The sequence below is a fragment of the Melopsittacus undulatus genome, chromosome 4 (genome assembly GCF_012275295.1).
Source record: "Melopsittacus undulatus isolate bMelUnd1 chromosome 4, bMelUnd1.mat.Z, whole genome shotgun sequence".
Lineage (NCBI taxonomy): Eukaryota > Metazoa > Chordata > Aves > Psittaciformes > Psittaculidae > Melopsittacus > Melopsittacus undulatus.
This window is the reverse complement of record NC_047530.1, coordinates 106,161,483-106,174,624: the sequence shown is the minus strand read 5'-3', so window position 1 is coordinate 106,174,624 and position 13,142 is coordinate 106,161,483. Positions and strand designations below refer to the sequence as shown.

The 13,142-nt window shown below is 49.6% G+C and overlaps 2 protein-coding genes across 2 annotated transcripts in view; one reads left to right on the top strand and one right to left on the bottom strand.

The window, feature by feature from the left end:
• Window positions 1-4,690, top strand: part of EIF3A (eukaryotic translation initiation factor 3 subunit A) — a 34,871-nt gene extending 30,181 nt beyond the window's left edge. The window contains exons 20-22 of the mRNA XM_034061426.1: window positions 1,163-1,337; window positions 1,618-1,787; window positions 3,408-4,690. Coding sequence (XP_033917317.1) covers window positions 1,163-1,337; window positions 1,618-1,787; window positions 3,408-3,652 — 590 coding nt within the window. The 3' untranslated portion in view covers window positions 3,653-4,690. The remainder of the gene's footprint in view (window positions 1-1,162; window positions 1,338-1,617; window positions 1,788-3,407) is intronic.
• Window positions 4,691-11,638: 6,948 nt separating this feature from the next.
• NANOS1 (nanos C2HC-type zinc finger 1) lies at window positions 11,639-12,746 on the bottom strand. The gene has a single exon (XM_034062211.1). The coding sequence runs from the start codon at window positions 12,662-12,664 to the stop codon at window positions 11,867-11,869; it is 798 nt and encodes a 265-aa protein (XP_033918102.1). The 5' UTR covers window positions 12,665-12,746; the 3' UTR covers window positions 11,639-11,866.
• Window positions 12,747-13,142: the final 396 nt, after the last annotated feature.

The window sequence follows — 13,142 nt, the reverse complement described above, 5'->3', positions numbered from 1 at the left end:
ATTCAAGATAAAAGAAGTGCAATGTCCATTGCTTGCTTAGAGCATACCTAAAGGTCACAGAGTAATGCTGTGTGCAAAAACAAAGTACACAACTTGAATGTTCTTGATGGGAGAGAAACATACTCTCTTAGCACACCTCGGTCTCTTACCCTTTCTCCTCTGTGTCTGAAATAACTTCCTCCTGAGGAGCATTTTGATACATCATTGAAGTGGGTCTGGTTTTGAGAGGCCTTTTTTATGTGTACAAAGATATTACTGGTGTTATCATGGTTCTTTCTTGCTTGGTGTCTACCTTTGTTGAAGATCCTGCTTTGAGCAGGAGCTGGTGGGGGATGTGTCAGGAGGTTGTCCACTCCAATCTGAATTATCCTATTCTTGTCTAGTTTATTTCTAGTCTTAAATCACGTTGACAGTGAGTAGAACAACTGTTTGTGATTCTTTTTAGAGCTGTAAACGCTTAAATAGTAAACATTATTTTAATCTCCTGGTTCTTTTTATTCAGATTTATGTATTCACAGGCACCACATCAACTTTATAGACATTAATTCTGTAATTCAGACCTGTAGGAAAGTTACCATAAATCTCAAAATTCACACTCCAGTAGCTTTCTCCTTTCCCCTCTTCAAAGCAAAAGCACAGTAAAGAACTCCCAGTCATAAATAACTGCATGCTACTGCAGGATGCACTGTGTAAGCAGATGGTAAATGAGAGCCTGATTTTAAAGTAGTGTTTTAAAGAGCAATAAGCTCTTAAAAAGTTTTCTTGCCTAAAATCTCCTCCTTGGTAGATTTCCACAGAGAATCTGCTGTCTAAGCTCTAGTCCCTTTACTCCTTCTCATACTGAAGTAAAACCTTCCTGCACTTGTTTTGCCCAAGACCCTTGAGAAGTTGGTGCTTTTTGCCTGAAAGTTGCAGTGTGTAACCAGCTCTGCTGCAGTGTTTCAGGCAGAACTGATGGATAAGGTACATAGTATCCTTCTTTTATTCTACAGTGTTTTGTGTGTGGCTCCTGCTCAATGTGCACACGTTGTACAGGCATCTTGAGTTGGATCCTCAGAGAGGAAAACCTGAAGAACCAGTTTCAGTGAGGGAAGTAAAGGATCCTTTGTCTCCAGAGAGATCAGAGGTCAGGCAGATTGCTTTCACTGTTCCTTATTTACAGGGGGATGGAGAGAACGGGAAAAGGCTCGTGAGGACAGCTGGGGGCCTCCCCGGGACTCCAGACCTCCGGGAGACCGTGAATGGGATCGAGACAAAGATCGTGATGAAAACGAGAAGGATCGGGAGTTCGACAGAGAGAGGGATTTCGATCGAGAGGATCGTTTCAGGCGTCCCAGGTTGGTGTCCCTGCTTAATGCCTTTTTTTGTCACTTTTAAGACAATGGTAGCTGTTTACAGAAGAGATTCCACAGTGCTTTACTGCTTTTAGTTTATTTTTAACCTAATATCAAGCGAATTTCGTGTTAGTCCTCAGAAAAAAGGAAGAGGTTTTGGAAGTATGTCGCTAAAGAGAGGGCCTCTGGGCCTGAAAACAGCTGTGCTGTGAGTTAGCATTGCTGCTTTCCATAGCAAAGGTAAAATCTTAACATTCTTATTTCATGTTTTGAATGGCAACAGGGATGATGCTGGCTGGAGAAGAGGACCCGCTGAGGAAACTTCTAGCTGGAGAGATTCAAGTCGTCGTGAAGACTGGGACAGAGGTGGTCGTGACATGAGAGATCGACGTACTGATGACAGGGATACACCCCTCAGGAGAGGACCACCCCCCAGATCTGACCGTGAAGAACGTATGTTTATTGTGGTGACAGACCAAGGGGAATGGTTTTAACCTGCCAGAACAGGGGAGACTGAGCTGAGCTCTTAGGCAGAAGCTCTTCCCTGTGAGGGTGCTGAGGCGCTGGCACAGGGTGCCCAGAGAAGCTGTGGCTGCCCCATCCCTGGCAGTGTTCAAGGCCAGGTTGGACACAGGGGCTTGGAGCAAGTTGCTCCAGTGGAAGGTGTCCCTGCTCATGGCAGGGGTTGGAACTGGGTGAGCTTTAAGACCCCTTCCAACATTAACCAGTCTGGGATTCTCTGATCATAAGGCCTTCATGTTACTCTGATAGTGAAAGGATATGGTAAAGTTGGAATAAATAATATTTTCAGGCACTTAAACACGCTTTGCATAAGTGATAGAAGCTTTAGTGTCATTGAGAATTCTTCCTTGAATCTTTAGTCGCACTCTTTTCTAGCACAGTAGCATTTCAGCACCTGCAGGGGAGGGATAACATTTGAAGTGTGCTGTTTTCATCGTACTTTTCACGTTCAGGGTGAATGAAATTCTCGTACTGAAATTATCAAGCCAGACCTCCCAGAAATTTCTGGTGCATTTCTTACAACTATTCAGATGTGAGGGGAAACACTTCCAGACAAGGCCCTATGGCTTTCACACTATTAATGCTACTGAGTTTGATAAATATCCTATTAAAATTGCATCCATTAATCACTTTTAATTATGTACATTTATTAATCTTTTGCTGTGTTCTAAAAGCACAGGAACAGTAATACATTTAGCCTGAGATACCATATCTCCCAGTTCTGGCATTCTCATGTTCATTTGGTGTGTGCCTCAAGTGTGACCGCTGTCAGGGTGTAGAACATGATACACAGGACCCCAGGGGTGAGGGTTCTAAACATGAAGATTAGTTTTATCTATATTTTTAATGTATCAAGAGGTTTTTGTGTTTGACTGCCTGGTTGGTGTTGGACACAGCTTTGTTCACACCTCGCTGGGGCAGAGTTCTTAACTCCCTTCTAGTGGACATTAATAGTTCCTCATACAATAAAGGATGTGGAATGCTGTTACCAGCAGGATTGGGTAATTCAGTGGTGTGTAAACCTCTGGTTTCAGGAGGCTAAAGAGTAATTTGCTGTGTTTTGAGGCAGTGAACATTTTCCATGAGTGTTTAAGTTAGGATTTTTCCATTTCAGGGTTCAGTCATGGCTCCGTAGACTTAGGTGTGTCTAAGTGGGAGCAGGAGGTCACCAACCATTTCCTCCTTATTATGGGGGCATGAATCAGCTCCTCATCTGTTTGCTTGTCAATTGCATCTCAATGCTTTGTGCTTTTAATTCTGATAATAATACAAGAATATATTTTTACACCATAAACCCATGTACATCAGTAGAACATTCTTATGTGTTTCAAAGATCACGCTTGGCTTCCCCACAGTCCCAAACCTGGAAGAAGGCTCAAGTAGTTCCTGTCCATTACTTCACTATCAAATTAAACTGCATTTGGCTGTTGTCATCACATTACCTCTTGGCAGGAGTGAGAATCAGTGAATCAGACTGTTGGTGGTGGGCATATTTGTTGAAACTCTGCTGGTGGAGCATGACAAAGGTGTATTTATTGTCTCTCTCTGTAGCAAGCTCATGGCGACGCTCTGACGATAGGAGAGAAGAGCGTGGAGAAGAACGTGAGACAGTTCGGCGCTCAGCCCCTGCTTCTGCTGCTTCTCCAGCTTCTGCTCCCCCTGCAGCAGCAAAGGATCGAGAAAGAGATGGGGAGAAGGAGAAAGGTTCCTGGAAAACAGAGAAGGAACGTGAGCAGCCTGTTCGCCGTACTAAAAACGAGACAGATGAAGAAGGGTGGACCACTGTACGACGTTAAGTGGAGATCAGCAGAGTTTAACCAATGTTTTAGCTTTGATTTGATGGAATCCAGAGATTATATTTGTGCTTATAAACATTCTGAATTGGAATTCTTTAACAAATGTTTTGAGGTAACATGAAAGCATGAGCTTGAATTACTTACTCATATAGATTGATCATGCACAAAACTCACAGCAGAAGGTTGGGAATTGAATGCCAGGATTTGAAATTCCAAACGATGCTTCTTTCATGGGTCACTGGTTGCTAAAATGAAAAGAAGCAAGCCCAATTGTCCTGAGTAGTGCTTCCATCTCACACCAAAACAGGATGACATTTTCAGTTTTAGTGCTTCTTAATTTGGAATGGGGTATTAGCACCGCAGAACACGCATTAAAATCACCTCTCTCCATACAGTGGAAAAAGCAGAGCTAAATTAGGCTCCATAATTAGCCAAAAAGTAGAAAAACCAATATAAAAGCCCTCTTTTACCTGGGTATCTTTGAGGGCAGGCGGTTTGAAACATATTTTATTGCTATCTAAATTCAATAAGTTGTTTAAATTTGACTTAAATAGGATAAACATGAGCATCAGCTGCACTGGGATGTCTTCTGTAGATTCACTTGAATCCATGAACCTGCAAGGCCACTCTCTGCAGTCATGGTTCCAGTACTGTGTCCTGTGCTGCAATAGGACAACCACCCAACTTCCAGCTTTTACAAACTCAGTGTTTTGGTAAGCATATGGCTGTGTATTTTCTGTTGCCAACATCACAACTGCTTTTTCCATTCCTGGATAATTCATTGCCTTTCAAGGATTTATAAATATTGTCCTATTTAAAATGTGTGCTTTTTGGAGAATTGTTGAATTTTCCCCCAATTCTTTGTCTTCAGGGTCAATTCTTTCCCTTTCCAAAAAAAAAGTGATCTGTAGTAATGGCTGTGTTGACTTCCACTTTGGGTGCAGTAACAACGAGTAATTATCTGGTTATACTGAGGCCAACACAGAACTTGCTGCTGTGTGTTTCTTCAATGATAAATAAACAACTTAAGGAATTGGCTGCTGCAGCGTCTTTGACTTCTTAGCAACTTCCTGCAAGGTACGTTATGGCAAAACTCTTTCCTGTCCATGTACCTGTTTCTGCACTAAATGGAGAAGACTGGAATACCTGGGATAGTTTATTGATTCCTGAGAAACCTGGTTTAACTCTAATGGGTGTGAACAGAAGTTGTAAATGCTCTTTGTGTCCTATAATTGCCCTCTTCTGAGTTAGCCAGGAATAGCAGGTTTCTCAGGGAGAACTTGGTCAGATGTTTGTGCCTTTGGAGCCTGTTAAGTCATTGCTTGTTGAGTCACAGAATTCCTTCAGAAGAGTGGTGTTTCCTGAGCCAAGAAAAACTGGGTTTTGCTTATCACAGAGTTCTTATAAGGGATGGAACTACAGAGCAGCAGCTATCCAGTAACAGAAAATGCCTATGGGCTTTGGAGCAGTTCATGCTGCTGCTGTTCAGCTGCCTTTTGCTGTCCTTATATTCTGTGTAAGGGATCACTGGATCATGCCTGCTAAAGGGGACCCAGGAGCTTACATCCCCTCTGGCTGTGAAATGATTGTTACTCAGAACACTGGCTCTTCTGTTGTGGTCTTGAAAACCTGCAGGGCTGTAGAGGGCACAGCCTGTCCAGGCAATGTTTTCCAGTGTGTGGCTGCTCCTAGGCTGAAAAAACAGAATCCCAGCCTGGTTTGGGTTGGAAGGGACCTTAAAGCTCATCCAGTTCCAACCCCTGCCACAGGCAGGGACACCTTCCACTGGAGCATCTTGCTCCAAGCCCCTGTGTCCAACCTGGCCTTGAACACTGCCAGGGATGGGGCAGCCACAGCTTCTCTGGGCACCCTGTGCCAGCGCCTCAGCACCCTCACAGGGAAGAGCTTCTGCCTGAGAGCTCAGCTCAGTCTCCCCTGTTCTGGCAGGTTCAAGCCATTCCCCTTGGCCTGTCCCTACAGGCCCTTGTCCCAAGCCCCTCTCCAGCTTTCCTGCAGCCCCTTTAGGCACTGGAGCTGCTCTAAGGTCTCCCCTTATGGATCCTTCTCACCTTCAGGCTGAACCAGCCCAGCTCTCTGCCTGGCTCCACAGGAGATGTGTTCCATCCCTCATCATTTTTGTGTTATTTAAAAAGCTTAACCCTCCCTTCATCTTTTACCTGATATCCTCTTGCCTATGCACTGCTGTGTGAAGTCTGAATTTTCCTGGTAGCTTCCTGGTTGGCTGCTCTTGGGTTTCCCCCAGGCCGACCAAGCCTTTTCCCTCAGCATTTCCTCCCAGGCACCTGCTCCAGCCCATTACCCCAGTCTAGCATAGCCAGAGCTGCTTCCTTGACAGTGCAGGACTCTGCCCTTCTCCTTGTGTAATCTCATCAGGTTCCTGCCCTGCTCTGCCCTAAGGGTCCTGATTGGTCCTGTGGCTTTGGTGCCATCTACAAACCTGTGCTGCTGCCTCCATGTCCTTGAGAAGATACTGCGTCAGGTCCCAGGTCACCCCAGTCCCGGAGCAGTCCAGCCACTGACCCTGACCCTCAACACTCACCTGCCCACCTTGCTGCCTAAGCTGTAACAGCTTAACTTAGATGCAAGAATATTGTGTGTGGCCTTGCTAGAGTTGAAGTGATTAATGTCCACTGCTCCTTCCTTTGTCCACAGAGCTGTTTTGTTGAAGGCAGGTGAATCAGTCATGGTTTATCCTCAGTAACTCCATGCTGACTGTTCCCAGTCACCCTCTCCAAAACCATGCTCTGATACAGCTTCCTTCATGATTGTCCCAGGGAACTGAAGGGATCCCATCTGGTCTGTAGCTTCTCAGATGTCCTTTTGACCACTTTAGAGGATGGGCACAACATTTTCCTTTCTCCGGTCACCACAGAGATGTAAAGAGTGATAATACCTCCAGTTAACAGATCTAATCTTATCCATTTGGACATGGGAATGAACATTAGTAATAGTTGCAGCAGCTGAAGCACTGTTCCCAAATCTCTGTTCTTGCCAAGATGATGTAAAGCACTCAGAGATGGGCAGCCTGAGGAAAGACCTGCAAGGTGTGAGCTTCACAGACATGCTCAGTGTGCTTACTCTATTGCTTGGTCATTTCAGACAGCACACTAACCACAGGGATCAAACCCAACAGCTAAAACCCCCATCTACTGCCACAATTACATGTGATCATAGTCTGGTTACCTGAAAATGTTGAAGTCAAATGAATTTTGTGCCCAGGATTGCTGTGATTGATTCATGTTCAGTGAGTGCCACAGGCTCTATTTAGAAAGCAGAAGTGCTGGCTAAATGGGTGTAAATGTTGCTTGCCTAAAACAGGTCTCCAAGAGCAGAGCAATGCAGGTGACCAGGTATGAGCAGTTCAGTGTCTTTCCTGCTCCAGAAGCCCCCCAAAGGCTGGGCCCCAGGTGATGGGCAGGGCTGGGAACCATCAGGATGCTCATCAGAAGGCTGGCACAGGCATTCTGATGTATCCTTTAGGAGTTTTGATTATGTGCCACAAGCATTTTAATAATGCCATCCAGAGGTGGCCTGTGTGAACCTTACAGAGTTCAACAAGGCCAAGTGCAGGACCCTGCACCTGTGTTAGGGCAATCCCAAGGAAAAACACAGGCTAGGGGAGACTGGATGGAGCAGCCCTGAGGAGGACTTGGAAATGTTGGGTGAGGAGAAGCTCCCCAAGACCCTACTTCAGTGTGCACTTGTGCTCAGAACCCCCCCATGTGCTGGGCTGCATCAAAAGGAGCATGAGCAGCAGTCAAGGGAGGGGATCCTGCCCCTCTGCTGTGCTCTGTGAGACCCCCCCTGCAGCCCTGATCCAGCTCTGGGGCAGCAGCACAAGAGGGATGCTGAGCTGCTGGAGCGAGGCCAGAGGAGGCCATGGAGCTGCTGCGAGGGCAGGAGCAGCTCTGCTCTGGAGCCAGGCTGAGAGAGCTGGGCTGGGGCAGCCTGGACAAGAGAAGGCTCCTGAAGGGGAGACCTGAGAGCAGCTCCAGTGCCTAAAGGGGCTGCAGGAAAGCTGGAGAGGGGCTTGGGACAAGGGCCTGTAGGGACAGGCCAAGGGGAATGGCTTGAACCTGCCAGAACAGGGGAGACTGAGCTGAGCTCTTAGGCAGAAGCTCTTCCCTGTGAGGGTGCTGAGGCGCTGGCACAGGGTGCCCAGAGAAGCTGTGGCTGCCCCATCCCTGGCAGTGTTCAAGGCCAGGTTGGACACAGGGGCTTGGAGCAGCTGCTGCAGTGGAAGGTGTCCCTGCCTGTGGCAGGGGTTGGAGCTGGGTGAGCTTTAAGGTCCCTTCCAACACAAAACAGGCTGCGATCCTGTGATTTCTAGAATGCCTGTTAAAAAAAAAAACACAAAACAAACAAAAAAAAAAAACCACCAAAACATTAACCCCCCACGATATTTTTAGAACTGCAGACCAGGGCAGGTAACACATGAAGTGGTTCTGCTCCAGCCTGGGCACAGCTGCAACTGCATCTTGGGACTCCATCACACAGACCTTGGAGGGAACAGGATCAGGACCACACTGTGCAGCCACAGTGCCGGTGGGCAGGGGAGCAGCAGGAGCCCATCTCAAACAGGAAGAGTTCTCAAGCTCTTGCTTTGCTTGTAGAAGTGATGCATCGTTGTTGTTTTAATATCCACAGGCTGCAGCCACTGACAGGAGCTGTTACATGGCAGTAAGTTTCCCTTCTGTAACTAAATGGTGCTGTTCAGTGATGTAAGGCTACAAAGTGAAGGGGTTTGGTCAATGAAACACACAATTCCCAATTTAGCCAATTTTCAGACACTGGTGCCCATCCTGAGTGTTCCACTGCAGGAAACAGGCGCACGAGGGGCATAACAACACCCCTTAATTCTTCCTATTTGACCACTGCAGGACCAGCTAGAACTGAAATGTCCTGCACTTTGTCTGGTCTCCCTCTTAAAACGAATTGTTAATGCATTTAATTATGGTAGGATGGAGATTCCATGAGCTATTCCAGTGCTTTATGCTAAGCAACATCTCCCCTCCTGCCATTTAAGCTTCCTTTGTCCTTTCATTCTTGGGCAGGAGGAAGATCTTTTGCCTTCCTACAGCTTTTTCTATGTATTTAGTGCATCAATTCCGTTTTGTTCCAGCAACAGGCATATCAGAAGGAATTCTCTTGCTCCCCACGTGATGGGTCACAAACTACCTCCAGTAAATATTAACCTGTATATCTGGTGGGTCAAACTGGCACATCTATAGGAAAAAGACACTTCAGAACCAGTGTGGTTTAGTTCTATGGAAAAGCAGGAAGCAGAGGGCCTCTGGTCAGGTAACAATGAGCAAGCCTTGTCCAAACAGCATTTCCACTCCAGATGGCTCCAGACTTACCTGACTTCAGCTGATAGGGTTATTTATGCAGCTGAAATTAGTTTTTCATTAGAAGTACCTTGCTTGTTGCCAAGACTAGGGTCAGCTGGGGGTGACTATAGGCTGTCCAACACTGTTCACTCCTCTTATCAGAACATCACTATGGAAAACTCCATCCCTTACATGCTTAGTAGCATTTCCCTGTAACACAGGGACTCTCTGAAGATAAAGTATTTGATGTAAACCAGTGGCCATAATACTTTGATTTGCAGATACACATAGAATAAGTGAAAACAACATCTGTTTTTTCTTAGACCTCTTTAGTGGAGCATAAACAGCTCCAACCCAAGCTGCTTTCACATTAATCTATTTGCTACTCCTAGGATTTAAATTACTCATGTCAATGGTTTCCAGTATTAAAGAAATGAAAGTAACACAATAATCTATTGCAATAAGCTTTGCAGAGTGACCAAGAACAAGCATGTTTCTGCTCACTTGGTGCCACAAGGAGTGTGCTGGTGCACAGGAAATCACAGCTGCTTACTTCAAAAAACAACCCAAAACGCCCTTAAAGGCTCAGTCTTTACAAGATGATGACTTAAAAGGGCAAAACACCCTGATGAATGATCACATAAAGTAACTCAAGAGCCCTGTTCTCAGGCTGCCTTTTGCCAGATCTGCATCTTGTTTCCTTTCTGGAATAGTTTGAGCTTACCCTGGAACCCCAACTGGTCTTCTCAAGTTGCCACCTTACCTGTTAAGCCTTTGATCAGATGCCCAATGCCATGCAGCCACTGCGATACAGGGGTAGGAGGAGAGAACAGGCAGCAGCAGAGGCCATCAATACCATGGTTTAACACAGGCAGAGGGAGGAAACGGGCACTGCAAGAGGTCAGAGCCAGGCAGGGGATCTGCTGATATCTCAATGAACTTCCAGGTGTTGCTACAGTTAAAGTACAGAGCAGAGCAGGGCTGGGTACATCACACACACTGCAAGGAGCACCTCGGATCCAGCCCTGCCAGAATCACCCCTCAGAAAACACCCAACACAGATTGTCTCACATCTTTCTTGCTTTTGTGTCCAGTAACAGTTAACGGCAGTAAAATGCATATACTGATCTTCAGACTTCCCACAAGGAGGTAACAAAACTACACAGGAAAACTCTTGGCATAGCATCACTCTTGAGCTTGATTCTAACAGCTGGTGGTACAGATTAAACCTAGGAGGACCAAGCAGCACAAACACAAATGCATCTAACAGAAGAGCCAGTGGTGTGTGACCATAGAGCAAGCGACAACACAAAGCTATTTAACAAGAGGAGGGTCAGCTGGGAAGTGTCATTTAATGCAACCGCCTTGCATTCAGTGATTAGACCTGACACCATCTTTGGAGCCATTTGATGAAGAGAACATGTCCACACAAAACTAGTTTCTCCCTCTGAACCACTGTGATTCAACAGCATTGGTGAGTAATGAACACTGGACCCCTGCCCCATCTCCCACCCCACTGAGCAGCTTATCTAAAGGAATCCATCACCCCTCATTCTCCCAGCTCCCTTCTCACCCTCTTGGTTATGCCCCTGCAGACCCTGCACAATGCTCTCTTCACCTCTCTGCTTTCAGCAGGGCAGCCCCCCCAGCCCCAGCACTCCTCCATGCCCCATTGCTAAAGCCAACTCCACCATAACCCACTTTGTGGTGGGTACTCAGGCACCAGCCTTCCAGCCTTGGAGGGCTCCTAAGCAAACCACAAGCCTGCTGCTGCTCCCTGTCCTGCCTCTGACTCACAATAAAAGCTATTTCTGATCTCTCAAGGGTCAGAAGCAACGCAGCCCTGTCTGGTTCTTGTTACCAAGGAGCTGCCATCACCCGGGGTCCAGGTCTTCAGCTTCCATTTCATGTTTTGTATAGTCTACGTAGCATTAAGGATATCTGTTTACCACACAGGCAGATCCTTTCCACCTTGCAATGAGTTAATGCCACATTCTCTCAACTCTGAAAACATGCAACCTCCCTTTCCCCGGCTCTCCTGCAGGCACAGCCTTCTGCTTCACCTGGGTCTCTTCTCTCCAAAGGCTTCCAATCTCCTCCCTGCTCTCTACCACAAACAAACTGCGTCAAAGCTCAGTCCCTGCCATACTTAATGCCTTTCCTTCGGCACAGAGGACTCAGATCGCCCCTCAGCCCACGGTCATTACACTTCCAAACACCACTTCGATGCTTCCTCCCCTAAAGCCGCACACCAGACACAGGGATTCAGGAGTGTAACGGCTCAAGGGGTGCTACGGGGCTCGGCGCTGCTCTCTCACCGTGCCAGGGGGTCTGTGCCCATTTCGGGAAGGAAAGGGTTGTGTTTCATTAGCAAGAGCAGCTTTGACGACGGTGTTTTGACATCCCGGTGTTTAAGACCGGCAAAGGGAATCGCTCGGTTGTTGATTTCCAGACCGAGGGGTGTTGGACCCGACTAAACACCGGCTATTAGCAAGCACCGCGACAGCTCTTCCACCTTCCCTCTCCTCCCGCCCCAACGGCGCCGCACCGAACTGCCCCCCGACGGCACAGAGCCGTTCGGGACGGGGGCTCCCTTCTCCCTTCCCAGTTAGATCTCCCCGTAACTCCGTTTCCGTAAAAATCACATATATATATATATTTTCTTACAATAACCAAACACAGTGCGTTTACGCTGCGCGATCCCCGCGGCCCCGCGCCGGGCTCCGCACCGACCAGCGCGCACCGACCCCGGTCCGGCCTTCAATACACCGACGTGTGAGGAGGTGGTGGTGGTGGGGGGAAGACTCCAAAGACCAAAACCCCAACGGGCAGGAGCGGGAGGCGGCCGCGGGGGTCCCGGCACCTAACGGCCCTTCTTGCCCAGCGCGGTCCGGGCGTGTTTGAGCTGCCGGGCCGCCTGCATTTTGGAGAGGGGACAGTACTTGATGGTGTGGGCATTGTCGCCGCTGGCGCCGCAGAGGGGGCAGGTGTAGCGGCGCAGCACCGGGCACAGGACGCGGCCGTCGGGTCCCTTAAGGATATGGGTGGTGTAGAGAGCCACGGCCTCCTTGTTGTTCCGGCAGAAGACGCAGACCTGCAGCTCGGGCTTGAGCAGGCGAGAGGCAGCCCGCGGGTGCGCCGGCAGCCGCCCCGCTACCACCACACCGCCCCACGCGTGGCCGGAGCCCTCCCGGACCGGCAGCTCCCCCGAGCAGTCCAACACCACAGCGGCGGGGCCGCCGCGACCGGGGAACGGGCTGAAGTCGGCGAAGCGCTCCTCCAGCAGCCCCTCGCCGTGGTGGTGATGGTGATGATGATGATGGTGGTGGTGGTGATGCCCGCACAGGTCCAGGTCGTGCAAGTCCAGCGCGCCCTCGAAGTACGGCCCCGCCGCTTCTTCCTCCTCTTCCTCTTCTTCCTCCTCCTCCTCGGCCGGCGGCACAGCAGCCGCCACCACCACGGAGGGGGGCTCGGCGCCGAAGCCCTTCCCGGGCCGTACGGCTTTGGTGATGAGCGTGGCCAGCCCCAGGTAATCGTTCCAGGAGTTGAACACGTTCCCGCAGGCGCTGTGGCTGCGGCCGCCGCAGCGGGGTCCCGGCAGGCACTCCACGGCCGGGAGGTGCCGGTGCTGCTCCAGCTTGCCGCCGGGGAAAGCCTCCATGGGGCACGGCCGCACCGGAGCTCCCGCTCCCCCGAGGGCCGTGCGGGGCTGCGCTCAGGACCCGTCCGGACCCGGGACCGCGCCTGCGCACTGCCCGCCGACCCCGCTCCGCTCCCCGCCCGCCGCCTCTGCGGGCGCGCCGCCGTGCAACGCGCCTCAAATAGGGGGTGGTGGCCGGAGGGAGGGGGGGGAGCGGGCGGGGTGGACCCCGAGCTCCCATTGGCAGATGGTCAGCGCCCCCTCACGCTCATTGGCTGGAAGGCGGATGGGCGGGGCTTGTTGTGGCTGCGGGGGGGCCGCGGTGGAGGCGCAGGTGTGGAGGCACGTGCGGGTGGGGCTGGGTGGAGGGCGGGAACGGGGTGGGCGCGAGGAGCCACCTCAGCCCCATCGAGGCCCCAATTCAGCCCCATCGAGCTCCCCCTCAGCCCCACCTCAGCCCCATCGAGCCCCACCGAGCCCCTCTTGGTCCCTTCAGAGC

Coding starts and splice junctions, on each gene's coding strand:
- NANOS1 (XM_034062211.1), bottom strand. CDS start 12,664: ATGGAGGCTTTCCCCGGCGGCAAGCTGGAGCAGCACCGGCACCTCCCG.